At 46.7% G+C, this 22,713-nt stretch overlaps 1 protein-coding gene across 3 annotated transcripts in view; it reads right to left on the reverse strand.

The window, feature by feature from the left end:
* The window catches only part of SRGAP3 (SLIT-ROBO Rho GTPase activating protein 3), a 221,671-nt gene that overhangs the window by 85,956 nt on the left and 113,002 nt on the right, over nucleotides 1-22,713 (reverse strand). For all 3 annotated transcript variants that reach the window (XM_081106102.1, XM_081106103.1, XM_081106104.1), the window contains exon 3: nucleotides 9,025-9,187. In XM_081106102.1, coding sequence (XP_080962228.1) covers nucleotides 9,025-9,187 — 163 coding nt within the window. The remainder of the gene's footprint in view (nucleotides 1-9,024; nucleotides 9,188-22,713) is intronic.

The following is a 22,713-nucleotide window of genomic DNA, read 5'->3' on the forward strand; positions in this document are numbered from 1 at the left end:
TTTATATCTAAATGACAGTGAAAGCATTACTTATCAAATCTTCTAGGACGTAGCTAATTTGTAGCATTAATGGCATTAATTTTCAGTCATTCTTATTTTCTAATGTATGCATTCTTAAATTACATTTTCTAATTGAATGTGGCGGGGACACAGGCACGTTATTCATTTTTGTATATTGATCTTGTAACCAGCCATCTTGCTGAGCTCTTGTCAGCAGCAAGTATGATATTTGCTGTTTGTTTTTGGTAAATATTGTTTGTCAGACTAAGGAAGTGCCTATTTATTCATAATTTGCTAAGAGTTTGTATCTTAAATGGTGAAATGTTAGAAGCATGCCTTTTAAAAGCCAAGAATACCACTTCTCTCCCATTTCCCTTCATACTGCACCAGACAGAGGTCCTAACCAATATAATAAGGCAAGATAAAAGAATAAGGTTATCAAAGAAAAGGTAAGACTGCCATCATTTAGAACTAATCTGTGAGTACTTTCCTGAGCACATTTTCTTACTTCTGACTATTTAACCTCCGTGCCATGAATAAAATATTCCTTTATTCCATCTTCAATCTTAACTCTCACTATGTTCTTTCTCAAAGTCTCAATAATCATCTCAATAACAGCTAATATTTATGAACTGTTTACTGTGTACCAGGTAGGGATTTTATATTGTCATTTTTTTAATCTTACAACTCCACTAAGGAGGCCGTCATAGCTCCATTTTGAAAATGAAGAAACTCAGAGGATCAAGGGACTAGAATGAGCTCGCATGGCCTGGGAGTGGAAGAACAGATATTGAGCCAGAGAGTCTGTCCATAACCCTAACCACTACACTAGACTACAATACCGGCAGACCTGCTCATGATACAGGCCCAGACTTTCCTGCCTAACACACGGGCCTTTCCTTCGGTCTGGAATCCCATTTTTCCCTTTTCCCGAATCTCTGAATATCTGTTTTGGACACAGGGAAGCACCACCCAAATCGCCTTTAGGACTGGAGGACTTATTCCCCTCAGTGTGAGGAATGCTGCCAGCAGACACCCCTGGCTGTCAGCCTTATGAACTTTCTCAGCTAAAGAGGCACATGCCCAAGTCCACACCCCTTTCTGGGAACAATTTGAGGGTATAAAGTTCTGCTCAATCTCCTTACCACAACCCAGGACAACTCGGAAGGGCACCCCAGCTTCAGAGCTCCCCAAGGAGTCAGTTGAGGCCTTTGTTGCGACTACACCAAGGCCCGACTTCTCCACTGGCTGACTCCTGCTTCTCTTCCTTTCCTTCTACAGGTGGGAACCCCAGTGGTACTTGCTAATATACCCCTGCATTGTAATCACTGTCCCAGAATCTGCTTTCTGGGGAACCTACTGAGATAGAGACTAATCCTTCAAGGATCACTTCAAATGCTGCTTCCCCAACATAAAACGGTCCCCAAACTCCCTCATACCACCCCACCAGCCCAGATAGGAAGTCCTCTAAACCAGCTCCCCTCTCTTCTCTGCTGCGTTTGAACCACTGCTACACATCTGTCTACACTGTGAGCTCCTTGAGGGAGGACATAATGTCTGACTCATTTCTCTGTCTTCTATAGCACGTGCCTTTACCACTGGGCATTGTCAGATTTGTCAGACAAATCTAGATTCCAGTCTGAGTTCCACCTATACCAGCGTCAGCATTCTCATCTGTAAAATTAAGTGATGACAGCATCGCTCTCTAAGAATTCAATGTCTAAAGAATGCTTAGCCCAGAGCCTGGCACACAGTAAGCACTCACTAATTGTTTGTTATCTGTAATTACTGTTTACCTACTGTCATGATAGTACTAATATATGTCTATTCAGTGAGTTGGGAATGCCTGATAGTGACCAGCTCGGCGGCTGTACTAGCAGAGTGAGCGTTCAGGACTTCATATCCCTGGGAGATGGTAGAGACTGGCTGAAGGCCCCTCATACCTTCAGTTTGCCCACTTTGTTCTCGTTCTCTCTCTCTCTCTCCCTCTCTCTCTCTCTCTCTCTCTCCAGGCCTCATAGCTGGACCCTCCAGCATGCAAACCCTCACTCTCTCCTTCAACACAATAATAAAAAATAAACTTGGCTTTGAATCCAAGGCCATTGGTGCTTTTGATCTTGGTTACAAAGCAAAGCAATTATTGCACACAAAAGCCCTGATTTATTTATGAAATGCGACAGACATCTTCGAGGCGGGAACGAAAAAGCTCACTGAAGACCAAGCCCTTATTGCCACACAGTGAATGGCTGCTTTCAAACACAAACCCCCCACATGCCCCCTCTTCCCTGCTAAGAGTCTTTCCTCATTAGTGCTTCCTCCAGAACACCACAGCTTCCAACAATCAAATTCACTTCACTGCCCAGCAAGTAATTAAATTCTGCAGGCATCAGAGCATAGAATAATGGGTGGCTATTGTTAAGGAAGCTGAGGTTGGAAATGAAATGGGCTTCAGCGCCCATTCTCAGGAATGGCTGGGGCGGGAAGGAGAGCAATCAAGATGCAGATGGACCTCCCACTGGTGCACCGCAGCAGGCAGTGGGTTCAGTACCAGACCTGGAGTCAAAACCTGTGCTTGGGGCCAGACTCTGGGTTACCGGAAGGAGGTGGGGAGCCTCAGTTTCCTTACCTGGAAAACAAGGAGGTTGGACTAGGTAAGTCGTTCTCCATGTGTGGTCCCCAGACTAGCAGCATCAACATGTCCTGGAAACTTGTTAGAAATGCAGATTCTCAGACCTACTGAATCTGAAACTAATCCTTCAAGGTGGGGCCCAGCAATCCATGTGTAACAAGCCCTCTAGGTGATTCTAAAGAATTCACAAATCAACCACTGGTAGATAATGTTTAAAGATAAGGCCACAAACCTAAGTAACAAACTGATGAGCGGAGTGGATCCAGAGACTCAAAGCCTGGAACAGAGTGCGGAATCTCAGAGGGAAGGCAGGGGAGGGTGGGTGGGTGGTACCAAAGACCTTGTATGCATATATGCATAACCCATGGACACAGACAATAGGGTGCTGAAGACCTGAGGTGGGGGTCAAAACGGGGCAGGAGGGGGTCTATGGGAGAAAAAAGGGGACATAATGTTATACTTTCAACAATAAGGAATTATTTTTAAAAATAAAGTGACTATTGATATGTAAAAAAAAAAAAAAAAAAAAAGATAAGGCCACAAACTCAAACAATAAAGGGCCAGGGATGCAAAATAAAGGAGCCAAGTAAGTGTCATACACTGGACAACAGCAGGGACCATGAGGCAATGGAGAGAGTGTGCCCTGGCTAAAAGGGCCAGCAGCTACTCAGATCCAGCCAAGTACTACCAACTATGAACCCTCATGGATCTGGTATTGGCAGTGCTTCTGATTTTTTAATAGAAACACAAAATCCCAATTTTTATGTGAAATCCTGCAATTTTAAAATGTTGATTTAATTTTAACATAGTGAGGGTCAAACAGACTGCATCCCCCAGCCACAGGGCCTGGTCATACCCTTGAGGACCAAATTCAGCTGTGGACCACCATTTTGCAGCTTCCATTCTGAGTTGCCTTGGACTGCCCACTGTGCTCTTGCCTTTCTCCTAATACTGAACTCTCAACTTCCTTTCCTTACTTGGCAGACTCCTACCCATCCTTCAACACCCAAATCAAGAGTCACCTTAATTGTAACTCATTCCCAATTCTCTGCTACACTTTCCACCTCTCAACTAAGAAGGTAGAGAAGAATCAAAAATAGAGGCAAAGAATTGACACATAAAAGAAGCTAACACCAAGAAGGAAGACATGGAGAAGTTATAGAACAAGCTTTTCCCACAAAAGAGGAATTAGAACTGCTTGGAAAAGTTACCCCATTGATGCTTGAAAAATCACTTAAATAAGGACACTGATCCCATTTGACCTTAATCAAATATAATAACATTTTAAAAGGGCAAATATAAAAAAAAAAAAACCCAAGTGCAGAATTCACAGGCTAGATTAAAAACCAGTTGGACAAAAATACCTGGGAATTTGAACGAAGAGTTCAGTGAGTCAACCATGTGATGAGACTGTCATGAAAAAGGCAAAATGCCTTCATAGATTTCATTATTAGAAATGAAGAGTTGGTCGGGACGGCCCCCGTGAGGTTTAAACGGCCCCTGTGAGGTCAGGACGGCCCTGGTGAGGTTGAAATGGTCCCGGTGAGGTAGGGACGGCCCCGGTGAGGTTGAAACGGCCCCGGTGAAGTCGGAACGGCCCCGGTGAGGCTAAAACGGCCCCGGTGAGGTAGGGACAGCCCTGGTGAGGTTGAAACGGCCCCGGTGAGGTAGGGACAGCCCCGGTGAGGTTGAAACTGCCCCGGTGAGGTTGAAATGGCCCCGGTGAGGCTGAGACGGCCCCAGTGAGATTGGGACTGCTCCAGTGAGGTTGGGACAGATAATGGGGACCAGTATAGACTGATGAACAGGGGCAGATGCAGAGGCAGAGCAACATTGAACAGACTGTCAAACTACAGTGGGAAGCCTGGGGAGGGTTTGGGGGGGGGATTAAGAGATCAACCGAAGGACTTATATGCATGCATATAAGATTAACCAATGGACACAAGACACCGGGGGGGGGGGTAGGGGCTGGGGGAATATCAAGGGGGGGGGGGGAAGGAGACATATGTAATACTCTTTGTAATACTTTAAGAAATAAAAATTATTTTAAAAAAAGAAAAGAAATGAAGAGTCAACATAGCCCTGCTCTAATCTCAGCTGGCCAGACCTCCCTAGAGTGTTCTGAATGGTCCTGAATATTAAGTTCTGTAGGTCAGAGAAGACCCGGAGAGTGACTGAGGGAGAGTATCCCAGGTGGAGAGGAAACACAAGCCAAATCACAGAGGGACAAGTGAAGGAACCTGGGATGTTTACCCAGAGCTTTGAAAGACCTGGGTGAGTGATCATGATTTCTGTGTTTGAGAAATTCACAGGTTTCCATGTGGATCTGACCTATGTGGCCCTCAAGGGTATGACCAGGCCCTGTGAGTGAGAAACACTATAAGATTTCATCTCAACAATGGGGAGAATTTTGTATTGGTCACAGTTGTCCCCAAATGGAATGAGCCGTCCTGAGAGGTAATGAATGCCCTTTATTGAGGTTGATCTAACAGAGGGAGGATGATCACTCTTATAGAGGTTGATAAAGGACTGGAACAGCGGCCTGGTAGACACTGAATGATTTACTGCGCCTGGAGAACCACCCCTCACCCATTCTCTGTCCCATGCATCAGGTAAAGCTGAGTGTACATTTGGCTTCAGGGGTAGATGTGTTTCTCAGGCCTGGTCAGTCCACATGCATCCCCCAGCCACAGGTACAGCGGCAGGCATGTTCATGTGACCCACACTGAGCCAATCAGAGCCCATAAGACCCAATTCCAGGGGGAAAAGGAGCTCTCACTTCCTTTTTGAAGCCTGAAGCTGCAAAGGGCCATCTGGTCATCACATGGAGAGACTGACTACAAAAGAGCCCTTCACTGTCTCCCCTAAAAAGGGGAGGGGGGATGGAGCACAGTTGCCAGAGAAACTGAATTTCTTTGTGCCCTAGAAGCCCCTTAGGCCTGAACCAAGCTTGGCTCTAGAGAGCTGGTAAATCCCCCTTTACCCTCAAGCAGGTTGAGCTGGGTTTCTGTTGTTCGCAACCATAAGAGTCCTGATCCCCACAATGACCTCCAAGATCTCATCCACTTCCATTCTTCTATGGTGGATCCATACCTCACACTTAAAGCAAGGGCCACCTGCATGCATAAGTCCATTTGACTAGACCAGTGGTCGGCAAACTGCGGCTCGCGAGCCACATGCGGCTCTTTGGCCCCTTGAGTGTGGCCACAAAGTTTTATTCGCACTGTACGTGCACATCCTCATGTGGTATTTTGTGGAAGAGCCACACTCAAGGGGCCGCAATTTGCCGACCACTGGATTAGATGAATCCTAGAATGGCTTCTGGAATTTGAAGTGTTTCCTCTACCAGTAGTCATGAGAATAGAGTCCACTACAAGAGGGAAAATGGAGAATCATGAAAAGGTAGTTATTGAGTTAAATAGCATCTTGCCATCAGTGAGAAGCTGTCAGTCAAGGCAGCTCTCCCAGGCCTGAGACCAGGAAGGACTCCTGGCTTACATCTACTCTTCAAAACAGGCTGCTGATGGAGACATCGTCACCATCTCCATTTCCCAGATGAGAAAACTGAAGCTCAGGGAGACTTGCCCAGGGTCACGTGTCAGTGAGAGGCATTTCTGAGAGATTGCAAAGCCCAGCCATGCTGCCTCCTGCCAGTGATGACAATAGGCCCAAAGTTACCAAATCTGGGCTCTCCTTGCAGCTTCTCAAGCTTTACCTCCTCATCTATAAAATGGGTGAGTGACGAGCCCATGCCCCAGTCTGACCAGAGACCAGTCCTGCAGTCATTCTGAGGCCTGCAGGAACTGTTATTACGTAAGGAGTGCAGTCTTGGTGCCAAGATTATCTATAGCTGATGTGACACAAACAGGCCATGCTGTGCTAGCTCAGCCAGCGAGGCCCTGTCCCCATCTCTCTCCCGGCCCACAGGGGCTGGGTTGCTTCCTTTGTTCCACAGGCACAGGCCTGGTAACAAGGCAGCCAGGAGCTCAGCTGTAGACATTTTTTCATTATTTTCCACCCTGTTAACCTCCATCACAAGTGAGGCTGCTGTCAGCCTAAATGAGAACTGAGAAGATTTATCTCACTTGTCCCCTCGGCTCAGCTCTTGGGGGGCGGGGAAGGGGGGACCCTTCATTTCCTAAAGGCCCTGATGATCTTTTCTCTTTGAGTCACTCCCACCCAGGAAAAAAGATGTGACAGTGGCAGCAGGCAGAGGCTTGTGATGGGACCAAGGGACTTGAATCACTTCAGTGTGGCTTTGCAAAGCGCTGTGTGAATTTTTTTTTTATTGTACTGTATTTACCATTCTAATTATGTTTGCTTATGTAAGTATTAAAGTTAGACTATGTTTCATTAACAGGGCCCCGGGAGGACACCAGAGCACACTGTGTGGAAGAGGGGAACTAGCCTGTGATGACAATTTTGCTACAGAAGTCATCCTCAGAGTGGGCAATCCTAATGCAGACCACGGAGAGGTTTTTATATTTCAAACCCGCTTGTCCTCTTCCTTGTGCTCCTAGCAATCCCAGGTCACCCAATCCCTAAAACTGGCACCTGGCAAGAAGAGATGAGCTAGATTTTTTTAGTAGTAACAGTCTCTCACACTCCTATAACAACAGCCAGCTTTCATGAGCACTTAGCCGCCAGGTGCTGTTTTCCACGCTTTACGTGGGATTAAAAACCTTCTTAATCCTCCCACTTGCCCAGTGGGTATTTCTATCCCTACCTCACAAATGAGGAAACTGAGGCACAAAGAGCATAAGGAACAAACCCCAGACTAATGATGGAAAGCTAAGGATGGGACCAGGATTATGACCCAGGGAATTTCAAGAATTGTGGACCCAAAGACCTACACCCTGAACCACTTCTCAACACCTCTCCCCTTCACATGCATTGTTTCTTTTAACCCTCACACTGCCACTGGGAAGTAGTGGATCTTCACCCCATTTGCAAGACAGAGAGGATGAGGCTCATGAAGACTAAATGACTTGCCCACTTCACAAATGAGAAAACTGAAGTTCACCGAAGTGAGTTCAGTGCTACAGGCATGTATGCAGCAGCTGGTGCCTGCCTGGCACTGTGCAAGGGGCTTGGGATACAGAGGCCTGGGGCATAAACCATGATTGCTCCTTTCACTTGGCTTCTGGGCCATAAACATGGCTAAATCCTTTCTGAAAGCAACAGAGCAGTCTGTTAAAAGACTTGAAAATAAGTAAACTTTGGACCCCCAAATTCCCGTTGTAGAAACTGATCCTAGGAAACAGAAGTGAATGTGACAAAGGTGTGTATATACAAGATTGCTCACAGAAGCATTGTTTAGAAGAGTGAAAGAATGGAATAACCCGAGTGTTCAACAATAAGACACTGATTGGTGAAATAAATTAGGGTACATTATATAATGAAATGTTATTAATCATTCAAAATGTTATCCTATATAATAAAAGCCTAGGTGGCGTCACATGCGACATCATCACAAGATGGCCATCACAAGATGGCTGGCAGGGGAGGACAGTTGTGGGTGATTGGGCTGGCCGGGGAGGCCAGTTGGGGGCAACCAGGCCTGCAGGGGGAGGCAGTTGGGTGCGACCAGGCCAGCAGGGGAGGGCAGTTGGGGGCAAGATCAGGCTAGCAGGGGAGGGCAGTTGGGGGCGATCAGGCTGGCAGGGGAGCAGTTAGGCGTCAATCAAGCCAGCAGGGGAGCGGTTAGGGGGTGATCAGGCTGTCTGGCAGAAGCGGTTAGGGGCAATTAGGCAGGCAGGCAGGTGAGCAGTCAGGAGCTAGAAGTCCCGGATTGTGAGAGGGTGCAGGCCAGGGGTCCCAGATTGGAGAAGGTGCAGGCCAGGCTGAGGGACAGCCCCCCACCTCCCGTGCACTGGGCCTCTAGTAGAAATGTATTTATTGACATGGTTAAATTCTGGAATAAAGTGTTATATAATTTTTAGGTGACATAAGCAGATAGCAAAATCATATATGCAGGCTGACCTCATTGGGGGAAATGCATATGTATACTGGAAAATGTGTAAATATGAGCACTCATAGAAATACCTATGACCCCAAAGGTCACTACTGCTGCCCAAAGTGACTACTGCTGATAACATTGCAGGTGATTTTAATTTTTGTTTGTACTCATGTTCATTTTTCCATATGTCCTACAATGAACATGTATTACTTATTTTATCATGAAAAGGTTTTTATTTCTGTGGTGGTTGCTGAAGCGGCTGAGCCACCATTTATATCCAGGATTCAAACTCAGAATCTGGGATGCCAAGTCCAGCTGTCGGACCCTTACACCCTCAACACAACTGCCCTCCTGGTCTCATGTCCCCAAACCACATTCCACCCTGAATAGCACAGACAGGAGAAACCCAGGCAGGTCAGGTGGCCTGCTTGCCCACCTTTTTGAAGAGTCTGATGACATCCTCACTGATCTGTGAGAGGCGGACGATGACGTTGTTCATGAAGATGTCATTGAGGGTGGCATGGTCTCGGCTCTCCCGCCTGGTCTGATGCAGGACCAGATACCAGCAGTTCACGGGTGAGAGGAGGTACTGGTCCTTCCTGTGGAAACCAAGATGCTCAGGTTGGCTTTGTTGGAACTGTCATCCAGACAGTGTTCTGCAGGATCGCTCACCGTGGCTCTCTGACCCTCATGGGGCCCTTCAAGCTTGGTTTTATTCTAACACATTCACAGGTGGGGAATGAAAGCTGAAGTGATCCTCCCAAGGTCACAGAGTAGTGCTGGGGCCAAAACTCGGGTCTTTGACTCTGAGCCCTATCCCATCTACTCTCCCATTGCATTTGGCATTTGCTACATGCATCTCTCCCTTTTGGGAAGAAGCTGCCCTCCCCAGGGCTAAGGAATATGAAACCAGTTGTGTTTGAAATACAGGCAGTTCTCGGGTTACATCGGACTCGACTTACGTCCTTTCATGGTTACGTCGCCATCTCCCATTTACAGTATTTATTAAAAAAAGAAAAAAGTTCCGTCATTTCGACGTATGTACATATGTGCTTTATGTTTTTTATTATTTATTTACCACAAGTAAAGGTCAGGAATTGTTATCTTTTACATTTTCTTTTACTGTTTCACTTCATTACTGCTGTGTATGTGCTCCATGTGAGTGACGAAGGTGCTTATGTAGGTGAGTTCCGACTTACGGCGAAAATTGAGTTACATCATGCTGTAGGAACAGATCTCCTATGTAACCCAAGGACTGCTTGTATTTGTTTGAGTTCTAGAACTATGCAGTTGAAAAAACAAAATATGAACACTTCCCTTACCCTTCTGTATTTGGGAGGAGGGGTTAAGGAAAGCTACTTTGAGTAAAGTACATGTAAGAGAAGAAAATCTTTGTCCTGTAATGATGGACAGATTCTTAGCATCTTCTGGCTGGGCATTGTGCTAAAACAGGGTTTCTCAAAGTGTGGTCCTCAGACCACCAACAGCCGAAGCACCTGGGGTCTTGTTAGAAATGTAGATTCCCGAGCCCTACTCTAGACCTGCTGAATCAGAAACTCTGAGGACAGGCCCAGTGATGTGAGTTTTAACAAACCCTCCAGGGAATGCTAATTCATACTAAAGTCTGAGAACCATGGATTTATATGCCACTGTTTCCCAGAGCTTGGGAAATGGGATGATTCCAAAAAAAGAAATGGGGGAATATTTCTCTTAGAGACCCCTCTGTTAGCCTTAGCAAAGGATATATATATATATAATTTCTTCACAAAGAAAAGGGGAACTGCAATTAGAATCAAAATCAAACCCATAGTCCCATGTTACCATCTTGCCCTCTGACTCTGTCCCTTCCCTTACTCTGCTTTCCAGGGTGGGAAGGAGATGTTGGAAAGGCAGAATGTGGGGGGGCAGTCCCATCCTCCACCTGAAGGTGGTCAGCTCAGGGTCCCCCAGGCTGCCTTGCTCCACACGTGCCCTAAGGGTGGGAAACCTATGAGGGCTGGCCATGGTTATGCTCTCAGCCTCCCACTATCAGTGTTTTTGAGGAGGGGAAGTCTGCTGACTCTTACTATGACCACATCATCCTCTCAAAGCCAAATGCAAGTGCTGGAGGGTGCAACCTGAGGGCCTCTGGGCTCTCACAGCACCCTGCACCCTCACCCCGCCCAAACCCTGGGCTTGGGGAGGGTAGGTGGAGCCTCTGCCACTAGACATAGAGGCATTTTCTTTCTGTTACAAAGTGGGCTAAAAATCTGTAAAGTAGCAGGAATTTGGGAGCAGGGAATTTGGTTTAGAGGATAGATATATTGGAAGCTGCCTAAGAAAAAGGGAGGAGACATGCTGCTTAGGAGAAACAAACATATTTCTCCTTTGCTTATAGCCTAGAGAAAAAGCCAGAACACTAAAATTCAACCACCCAACCCAAATCCCTCGGCCTTTACTTCCTTGTCAGGCCTCAGGTGGGCTTGGGAGGGATGCGACATAGACCTGGCTTGGAAAGTCTCCTTGTCAAGTGGTAGAAGCAGAAGAAAAAGGTTACAGTGGCAGGTGATAGAGTGTCCGTTCTGCGTGAGAAGTTGGAGAAGGTGTCGCCCTCCTGTGCTCTCCTGGCTTTCAGAGCTCTTTTCACCTGAGGCCTTCACTCACGCTGCTCCCTCCGTCTGGAATATGTTAGCCCCTGCTTTTGTCATGACTGGTCCTTCTCTTCCTCTAGGTCTCAGTTTAAATGATACCTCTCCAGAGAGCATGCCTGTGACCACACTCCAAGACCCAGGTTCTCAAAGTGTGATCCCAGGACCAGCAGCAGCAGTTGGGAATTTATTGGAATGCAGAGCCATTCCAGACCACTTAATAAGAAACCCTGGGATGGGCCCAGAATATGTGTTTTAACCAGCCTTCCATGTGATTCTGATGCACACTCATGAGAATGTCTGCCTTAAGGAGTTTCCACCCCCTGCTCACCTGTAAATTATTTCAGAGCAAAGATTGTTTCTGTTTTAGTGACCACACCCAGTGCCCAACGATGTGCCTGATACAGAGGAGATGCTGTGGAAGAGAGACCCATAAAAAAAGGTCACATTCATGCTGGGTCTTCAAGAATGGGTAAGAGTTTCCCAAATAGAGAGGCAGAGAAAGCTGGAATTATAGATGGAGGGAACCATGGATACAAAGAGAAGCAACTCAGTAGAGCAAGAATTCCAAATGCGGTAGGAGAGGATTGGCTGGGGAGACAGAGTAAGGACTTGATGGGAGGCTGGAAGGTATTGAATTCCACGAAGGATAATGGATGGGTGGGTGGGTGGATGGATGGATGAATGGATGGATGAATAGGTGGGTGGCTGGGTTGATGGGTGAGTGGATTGATGTGTGGATGGGTGAGTAGGTATATGGGTGGGTGGATGGGTAAATAAATGAGTAGATGGTAGATGGGTGGATGGGTGTGGGCATAGGCATGGGGCTGGAAACAAGAGGACCAGTCAGAAGGTGAACTTAGTCCAAGGGAATAGAGATAATAAGGGCCTGGGAGGTGGCCAGAGAAGGCTGAACTTCAGAGACTTCTCAATAGGAGAGCAGATGATCTTGGATTCATCCTGGAAAGAGAGTAGGGTGTATGAGGGAGGGAGAGATGGTGATTTTGAGGTTCAGTTCTCAGGTGATTGGGTGGATGCTGTTGACATGAACCAAGATAAGAACTTCAAGGAAAGAAATAGGTTTGGGCAGAAATCTATTTACAGATCCCATTTTTCACTGCTTCCTAGGTGGCGATGGAAATGGACAGATTAGAGTAAAGGAGAGATGAGATAATTAAGCTGTTACCTAAATTACTTTGGGGGCTTATCTCAGCCTGGGATTTGAGAACTGAATAGCATCAGGGAATTAAATGTGCAAAATTTATGGAAGTCACAGCCAGAAGGTGAGTTTTGGGGGTGGAGGGAGGAAAAAGATATTTAAAGGGTGCAGAAGTTCTAGGATGACTCAGGGACCATTAATTAGGCCACCTGGTCAGGGAGATTGTATGAGAGAAAGAGCAGAAAAGACAGTACTTTCCTATGAGAAGCTGTGGGCAGGATGCAATACAGCCTTAGATGGAATTACCAAGGGAGGCAGAATGAGTGGAGGCGAGGAGGAGAAAGCTACCTGAAAGCAACCAAGGACTTGTCCAAGTGAGCAGCTTCTGGGAAGACGAAGGTCCTGGCTCATTCAAGCTTTCAGTCATGCACTGCCTGTCTGTGTACATGTGCCAGGCACCACTGGATGCTGTGGATGCAGCAGACACCAGAGCAGGCAAGACCCCGATCCCACAAGCTTTCCACTTGAGTGAGGGGAACACACAAGGAAACAAGCCGATAATACAGTCTCATTCATGTAGTGATGAGAAGGAGGCTGTGGAGCAAAGGAGATGGTGGTGAGGTAGACATGGATGGTTTCCTAGAGGAAGCAGATTCTAGACTGAGAACTAAAGGCCGGAATGGTTTTACAGGGCAGAACTTTCAAGGTGAAGAAATGTAATGAACAAAGGCCCCGACAGAGGCTAGAGAGAGCATGTTGGTGAGTTGAACATAGCTGAGGGGGGCTTCAGCATGGTGTTCTGTAGTGGGGTTGGGGACGGGACTGAAAAATGAGGTTGGAGAATTAGGCAGAGGGCACACAGCCAAGGGCCTTTAAGTCCCATTAGAGAGTTTGAGCTTTGTTCTGAGGCTGGTGGGGAGCCATCAGATGGATTTGGAGCAGGGGAGTGAAAGAGTAAAATTGAATTTTCACTCTCATTCTGGCTACCGTGAGAAGGATGGGCTCGCAGGAGCTGAGAGAGAAGATGAGGGGGTCCATGAAATTCTTCGGTGGTAAACTGACTGGACTTGGAGACTGAATGGGGTGAGGGTTGCAGTTGGGAGGGAGACCACTCCCAAGTGTTCCAGGCTCAGCCCTGGAGAGAGAAGAAGTGGCATTTACTGAGAAGAGGAGAAGCAGGTCAGCAGAGGGATCGGGAGGGAAGACGATGAGTTTTATTTGAACATGACGAGTCTATAGGGCTTATGCAACATCCAGATGGATTATGCCTGGGCTAGAAAGACAAACATGGAAGCCAACATGGAGCTCACAGTCTAGTGGGGGGAGGTGAGAACCCTCAAAGATCTCAGCCAATGTGTGTGAAGTTGAGCTGCAGAAAGTGCTAGAGAGGAGAGCACGGCGCCATGAGAGCCCATGACACATGGGGCCTGACCTGACTTCAGGGGTCACTGAAGTGTCCCTGAGGAAGGGGTCTCTCGGCTGGGCTCTGAAGAAAGAGTTAAGAGGGAGCAAGGGAAGAGGTTCAGGAGCAGGGACTCAGGGGGAGCGAGTCCCAGACAGAGGGAACAGAATGGGCAAAGGCTCACTGAGGGGCAGGAAACTCAGTGAATTCAAGGAACCGAATAAAGGCCAGTGGGGCTGCAGCCCAGAAAGCAAGGCGCAGAAGGGGGCAGGTGCAGGGTCTTGCACCTACAGGACCAGCACATTGCTCACCATCCTGTTGGCCTTATGGATTGTTTGGGAACCACAGAAAGAAGCACCGATGGCAGAGCCCAACACTGGCCTTTGGGGACCTTCAGTTCTGTCCTTCCCTTTTTAGGAGGTTACTTGTTCTTTTGGAAAGCGAGATCCCCCTGGACCTGAGAGCCATCTTTTCCTGCTGTAGCCCCACTTTTGGAGGACGTCAGAATGAACCTGGACCTGCACTCTCTCTTCTGAGGCACATCTTGAACAGCCTTTCTACTTTTCCAGTCTAGCATGTGAGCATCGATGCAGCAGGTGCAAGCTGCTGAGCTAAGGCACAATGCGAGAACTTTCATATATATATATATATATATCTCCAGAAAATAGCAATGAAATTTTCTGGTGAGTCACAGCTTTCTTTCTTTGGCTAGGAGAGCTGGGTCTGAGGCTCCACGAGACTGCAGCTAGAGGACTGAGGCCTTGCCAAGCTGGTGAGCTAGGAAAATGAAATTAGCAGTGAGCCAGCTTCTCCAGCTTCTCAGCTGGGGGCCGGAAAATTCTGCTTAGCCAACAGAACCCATTTCCAGGCCTTCAGAGCCCCATGTTGCAGATGGATCCAAATCTACTGGCCTGGGATCGCAGTCTCTCAGGGAGGGAAGCGAGTTCCTGCAGCTGACACTGTCCCCTAGACACCAAGTCCCTGCCTCTGGCTTCCTGCTCCCTTCCAGAACATTCTTGGGCTTTACATTGGGCTTGCTTGGGCATTTGCCAGCAAAGATGCCTCTGAAAAGCACTCCCTCATACAGTTCCAGAGCCAAAAAGGTGTTGTTAACCTCTTGCTACCTAAGCTGCCCCAAGCAGAAAATGGAATTCATTACCCTATCTTGAAGCAGGAATAATCAATTCTGCAAGTATTAACTGAGTGCCATCTTTTGTGCCAGACAGTGGTAAGCAAAGTGAGCATGCTCCCTGATGCAGGGAGCTTGTAATCCAGTGGGGGCCTCAGGTGTCAATCAAATAGTCACATAAATAGGTAGGAAATGGCAACAGGGGTAGGGGTGTGAAGGAAAAATGCATGGTGCCTTGAGAGTACCTAGGGAAGGTGGAGGTGGGTGTCAGTTCATCATGCTGGTCCTTCTTGTCACTGAGACCTTCCTGAGATGTTTCTAGTCAAGGCCTACCCTGACCCCAGTGGGCTCTTCCCCTCTTCTCCCCCCCGCCCCATCTATAGCACACCACCCCATTTCATGTTGTTACAGCACTACCACGCCTGAATTTTGTCCTATTCACTCTTTTGTTTCTGGTCTTTGACTCCTCTCTGGCTTACATCTGTCCTGTTCCCCACTGGGTCTCTGGTGCCACACAGTTGGCTGAATAGGTGAAAAGTGCCCAGAGGATGAGCTGGGACCAGAAGGATGGGTAGGTTTCAACACAACACAAATAAGGGAGAGCATTCCCAGCAGTAGAGTGAAGGCTCCACGATGGGCACCTTCTAGAACTGAGAGGAGGTAAGTGTGGTCTGAGGGCAGAGGGGAGTGTGAGGGCTGGAGACAGGCCCGAGAGGTTGTAGGAGCCAGTCCTTGAAGGACATGATGAGCACCTGGGTTGGTACTGGTGTACACAGGGCAGTTATAACAAGTGTCACAACTGGGTGGCTTAAATAGCAGAAATGTATTGTCTCACAGTTCTGGAGGCTAGAAGTCTGAGACCAAAGTGTTGGCAGGATAGTTCCTTCTGAGAACTGTGAAGGGGACTGTTCTATGGCTTCTCCCTGGCTTCTATGCTGTTCCTTGGCTTGTAGACACATCACCCTGATCTCTACTTTTATGTTCATATAGCATTCTTCCTGTACATTTATGTATGTCCGCAATTCCCCTTATTTTAAGGACAGCAGTCATGTTTCAGTAGGGCCCACACTAATGACCTCATTTTCACTTGATTACTTCTATTCTGTAAGCCCCTTGAAGGCAGAAACAATCTCTTCTATTTCCTTGTATCTTACCATAGCTCTTGGCAGAATCCAATTCATTCCTTCACTCTTCTGATATTTTTTGTTTCTGCTATGTGATGGTCCTGTGCTAGTCACAGAGGATTAAAAAGATGATTGGATATGCCTTGAAAAGGCTCACAATCTAGTACATGAAAGTAACACTAACCAAGGATTATGGCTATTGGTCAGAAAAACTAGCTGAAGCAACAGAAATACGTCAGACTAGTTTAAGCAAAAATGACAGTAATGGGAAGAGGAGAAATGTAAAGGATCACAAATTTTAATTTAAAAAAATAAAGAAATAGGAGGTGATTGGCCTCAGGCATAGCTGGATCCCAGGATGTCATCAGGACCTCGTATTCTCTCCATCTCTTGGTTCTGCTTTCCTCTCTCTGTTAGCTTCACTCTTAGGCAGACCCTCTCCAGACCAATAATACCCAACTGCTATTAATCCCCACAGGAAGAGAGCTTTTCCCCAGTTGTTCCACCAAAAGGCCTGGAATTGTATCTCCCTAGATTAAAGCTCTGTGACCAAGATGATGTATTGCTGGTCACAGGCTCACCGTTGCTCAAAGATGATTCCCAAGAGGAAAATCTAGATAGTTATCAAAGGAGTGGTGAGAGAGGCTGCAAGGGAGAGTAACAGATGCCTACTATGTTCTGTTCTGTGAAAAACTAGATCCCAGAGGAGTGAAGGGGTAGTTAATTTTGCCTCAGGGTAGAGGGAGAGTCACTGGAACATCTGCACTGGGCCTTAAAGTACATACAAGAGTTTGCCAGGTGGAAAGGCAAAGAGAGATAAGAGCATATTGCAGTCCGAGGGCAATCTGGCTGTGAAGCTGTGAAGTCAGACATGGGTTGTTCACAGGTTATCTGGGCAGAACAGGGGTGAAGCAGGACACAGTGGAAGCAGAGGCAGCTAGCTGTACTGGAGTACGAAGAGCCTCATAGGCCAAGGCTGAATGAAGGTGACAAGTGGGCCAGCGATGTGATCATAGGGGCAAGAAAGCCAGGTGGGAAAAGAGCAGCCGCCCAGGTGAGGGGGGAGAGTTTGATGTAGGGCTCTGCCTTCAAGCCGCCTCATGGGAGACAGCAGGCCTGAGGCTTTCGGGCAAGGGAGCCCCTTCATGCCAGTTGAAATCTACTGACTTTGAAGTTGCCTTTGGCTGATGGCAGCCCTGAGACAGAGTAATTCAGAAAGGGAAGGCCAACATCCATTAGGTCACCTGGTGGAAGTGGGTTCTGCTTACCAGGCTGGGGTGCTATGGAGTCAAAGCTGGAGGGCAAATACCAGTTCTGTCCCTGAGCAGTTGGGTGAATTTGGGAAGTTAGTTAAACCTCTTCTTTCCTTATCTATAAAATGGGCTGATAGCACTTACAGTGGCACTTTAAGGATTAAATGAGGTAATTCATGGGATGCTATAAGCATCAAATCCAGGATATAATAATAATTATTATTATCATCACTAGTACAGTGGGGCCTTGACTTACGAGTTTAATTCGTTCCGTGACGGAGCTCGTAACTCAAATTACTCATATGTCAAATCAAAAGTGAACGAGTGAGACACGTGATGCTGGGCTGATGTTGTGGCGTTCACTGTGACATTCGCTGCGCCAACTAGCGGTGGGGTATCTGAAGCTGGCTCGTAACCCGAATTTTAGCTCGCAACTCAAAGCAAAAAATCGGCCGAGAGATGGCTCATATCTCGAAAAACTCGTTAGTCAGGACACACTTAAGTCAAGGCCTCAGTGTATTACCACCAGCACCTCACTAGGTTGTTGGGAAAATCCACTGACTGGTGTATAATGTAGATGTATGGCCCATGGTAAGTTCTCTACAAATGTTGGTTTTCTTCCTCCCATTACTACCTTCCTCACCTACAAACTCTTACATGTACTTCAAGGCCCACTGCAAATGGTCCTGTAACTCCCCCTCCACCCTGGGGCAGAATTATCCCCTCACTCATTTGTTCCTCACACCTCAAAGTGGTGGTACACTGGGTCTGGTGTATTATCTCTGAGCTCCCCTTGAACTTGCTGAATATATTCTTGGTACCAGAATGAAAATCCCTGCCTCCAGGCAATGCCTGGCCAATATCATCTTCTCTTTCCCTCCAAAGTCCCTTTTGCCTTCGTTTATCCTCCTGCAAAAGGTGTGCATCACCTTGTATGTACAGTACTAGGCAGAGTAAGGGCCCTGACCCATGGATCCTCGGCCAGGAGATGAGGATTTTAAGCCACACTCACCCTGGTTGGCCTTCAGGTCCCTTGCCTGTAAGGTGGGTATGATGGCATCTTCCCTGACAGCCGTCAGCCCCAAGAGGATTCTTGGGAGAATTTAAGCAACTAAAGGCTAGGGAGGCACTTTGCAAAGTGTAAGGTAGTGTATAATCATCAAAGGTCATTATTACCTTACTAGTGGCCAGTACATGGATTCATACACATTGAAAAGAAATTAATTAGAAGAAATATTTTAATGTCACTATTCACCCTTTCTCTATAATAGAAGTGTCAACCAAATTCATGATCAACAATGACAGATTGAAACACGCACGTGCAATTGGCGCCAGTGAGAGCTTTATATGTATCGTGCATGCGTGAGTCAATTTAGCCTTTTATATATATAGAATAAATTTGATTAATTAGACCTGCTTTCTGATGTAGCTAAACTTTTTCCAGCCCAGTGAAGAACCCCAACTTCTCTTTCAGGTAACTGTCAGCAACACAGCAGGAAATATCAACACGAAGCAGATTATTATTGTAGGTCACGCAGGGAGAACAAAGGGTAAAATATTTAACTGCAGTAGTGTTTGACTATATTCTGTGCAGTGAGAAAACCTTAAGTCATTTTCAAGGTCCACCATTTCTTATTTTTTTTCAGTCGGGTCAAGTTTCTAAACTTTCTAAATCTCAATTTTCTGGCTAATAAAAAGAAAATAGGATTCAACAGAGTCTCCTATCTACCTACTCCAGGACTTCTGTGAGAATCAAATGAGATGAGGCACAGGAAAATGCTTCACAGACATTTGGTTAAAGTGTGAAATGTTTACACTTGGCTATAAAGCAAGTCGTGTTCCTGGGCTGAAGAAACTGCAAGGAGGCTAGTCGCTAGGGAGAAGAAGCGAGGCATTGCTATGGGACATCATTACCTAGACCCGTGGCTGACAAATCATGGCTCGCAAGCCACATGCGGCTCTTTGGCCCATTGAGTGTGGCTCTTCCACAAAATACCACATGCGGGCGCGCACATACAGTGCGATTGAAACTTCGTGGCCCATGCGCAGAAGTCGGTATTTTGTGGAAGAGCCACACTCAAGGGGCCAAAGAGCTGCATGTGGCTCGTGAGCCATGGTTTGCCGAGCCGCAGTTTGCCAACCACTGACCTAGACAGACACTTAGCATATTAGCCTTTTATATATATAGATTTGCCTAATGGAATCAAGTCAAAACTAAACCCTTGCTTATTACAGCTGGTTAAAAATCTCCTTTATTACAACATCTACTTTTCATTTCATTTATTTTTTTAAAATATATTTTTATTGATTTCAGAGAGGAATGGAGAGGGAAGAGAGAGAAAGAAACATCAATGATGAGAGAGAATCATTGATGGGCTGCCTCCTTGCATGACCCGTCTGGGATAGAGCCCACAACCTGGGCATGTGTCCTTGACCGGAATCAAACCTGGGACCTTTCATCTGCAGGCTGATGCTCTACCCACTGAGCAAAACAGGCTAGGGCTACTTTTCATTTTAGAATAAAATTTAAATGATATGCTTGCATCACATGTATCAAGCATATCATACATAAATAAATCACATCCTGGTTAATACTTTGGAAGTCACTGACTACAGTCTCTGAGGATCCCAGGAAACCTGGGGTGGCATCTGGGAAAGGACCAGAAGGGAAAACAGGAAGGAGCAAAAGGGGCTGTAGCCATTGCAATGACCACTTTTTAGGCTGAGCCTCCTGCCTTAAAATCCCTCCCAGCAATGAAAGAGGAAGTTGGAGGATATAGGGGGTTGCAGTGAAAGATGTCCACTTTCTAGGAGGAGCTGGGAGGAGCCCAGGGGTGTCAAGCCGGCTTCAGGACTTTCGCCATTCCCACAAACCACCTCCCTGTTAGTTGTCATTTTTTACTTAACTGAATTTATTTATAAAGGGCTTTCCCTAGTCTTAGTTAAAATAACATTTAAAAAACCAGCTTCCTTTGGCATAAATAAAAGGTAACTGAAAAAGTAAGTGTAAGGAAAACATAACCACATCACCAGTCCTAGGCAGATGCTAATGCCTGAGGTCTGTCCTCACTTTGTAAAAAGAGAGATTAGAGCAGCATTAGCAACACACTAGTACCAAACCGAGACTTTCTCCTTGAGGCAACCACAAAGTTGGAAAGGGAATTGAAAAGATAATTCAATATTTATGGCTCATGTGCTATCAGTGATCCCTCCCTCATTTGGAGGAGCATTAATGTGGTCTGACCATCCATCACATTACAGAAATGCACTCCATACCTCTCACTAAGTGGCCCCAGGCCCAGCCTTTGAGTATACACCTGCACAGATTAGGAACTCACACCTTCCAAGGCAGCCCTTGGTGTGCTGAACAGCTCTGGCTACTGGAATGTTCTCAAGGTTGAGTTGAAGTCAGCGTCTCTGAAAATGCTATTTTGGATCTCACGTCTCTCCTTTTGCAGCCACACAAAATAAGTCTATTTTCTTCATGTATTTAAAAAAAAAAAGCATTTTGTTGTCATTTGGACTTTTCAGTTATTCATTCAAAAACCTTTGATAGAGACACCAAAATTACAACTTAACTACAGAACAACCATCATTCAGAATCACCTGAAATCGAGCTGAATGGAAGTCCTACAACTAGGGATTTAAAGAAGCCACGTTGAGACTGGTAGGGGTGGCGAGGTGCAGAACGGGCTGGTCCCACACCCATGTGTGGTAGATAAAAACTGGGAAGGATGCCCTAACTGGTTTGGCTCAGTGGATAGAGCGTCGGCCTGAAGACTCAAGGGTCCCAGGTTCGATTCCAGTCAAGGGCATGTACCTTGGTTGCGGGCACGTACCCAGTGGGGAGTGGCAGCTGATCGATGTTTCTAACTCTCTATCTCTAACCCTTCCTCTCTGTAAAAAATCAATAAAATATATTTTTTTAAAAATTGGGAAGGATATCTCAATATCTCAACTGTAAAGGTTCCCACTGAGGAGAGAGGGGTCCCAGCCCCATACCAGATCCCCCAGCCCAGGTTTCCAGTGCCAGGAAGAGAAGCCCCCATTACTTTTGGTTGTAAAAACCAGCAGGGATTATGGCTTGGGGAAATGGAGGTTCCGAAAGTTCCAGACATTCCTCTTAAAGGGCCCGTACATGGGCTTACTTGAACTCTCCCCTTCAGAGCTCCAGTGCTGGGGCAGCAGCTCGAAAGGCACCAGGGACATACAGAGAGGAACTGAATTGTCTGTCGTCAGGAAGAGACCTGGAGGGGCAGCTTTCTTCCAGACAGAAGTGTTGCCAGCAGGTGGGTACCATACCTGAGTCTCTGTCAACCTGGCTAAAGCTGTTACCTGGCCCTGATGAGTCCCTGAGGCCCCGTTGTTTCCAATGGTTTTTCCATATGAATGAACTGACTTGGCCTTCGAGTTCTCCATACCACTCACTATGTGGCCCCAGGCCTGGCACTAGCAGCAACCAGCCTTGATTCACAGATTGGCCTTGCCTGGGCACATCCATGCCCAGCAAAGGTAACAGCCATCCGCAGATCACTCTGTAGCTCTGTTGGGTAGCCCTTGCCTTCAAGCAGCTGGCAGACCGAAGTTGGAGAATCAGAATTATGAACTGGAACATCCCTCCATAATCAGCCTCAAGCCCCGTAAGAGTGACACACAGATTGCTCTGGGTCTGGGATCAACAGCAGGAGCTCCTAAAGGAGGCGAACCCTGAACTGGCTCTGATGGGATGAGCAGGAACGGACTAGCAGGAGAGGAGGGAGCCCCTGATGCCAGTACAAGGACAACGTGGTCTGGACTGATGGGTGGCTCTCGGGAAACACTAAACCAGCCCAGAGAGGTGAAGGGACATACCCAAAGTCATGCAGATAGAAGCAGTTTTGCATGTTGGAGCCAGATGACCCAAGATTAGAATCTTAGCTATGCTACTGAATCTGCTCTAGCTGTCCCTCTGGACAAGTTACTCAATGTTTTTAACTAGAAAGACAGAGATAGGACCTGCCTCAAACATCACAACATTTACTGTGAAGGTTAAACGAGGCAATGCATGAAAAACATCTGGTAGAGTCATAGGCATGCGGTAATGTGGGCGTGGAGGTGTTTGAAAGACTAAACACCTGCACAGCACAGACTCCAAGAAATCAGGAAAGACCTGTATTGCACACCGTACTAAGAGAATAGCAGCTCTGGAAAGTATTAAGGGAAAGCCATTACTTGTGTGATAGTCATCATAATAGTAGTAGCTAGAATGGAGAAGTGAGCCCCACCTGGAGGGCCTACCCCATTATCCTCACCTCGTTCTGAGCAAACCTTTTCATTCTGAATCCTTTGCACATTTATAGGTTCAATTTACCAGCTACAAAAGTGCTTCTCTGCTTAGAATTCACCTGTAGGGCTAAGTCTAAATTATAGCATCTTTTTAGGAACAGGCAAC

The sequence above is a fragment of the Myotis nattereri genome (genome assembly GCF_964212035.1).
Source record: "Myotis nattereri genome assembly, chromosome: 14".
NCBI classification, from domain to species: Eukaryota; Metazoa; Chordata; class Mammalia; order Chiroptera; family Vespertilionidae; genus Myotis; species Myotis nattereri.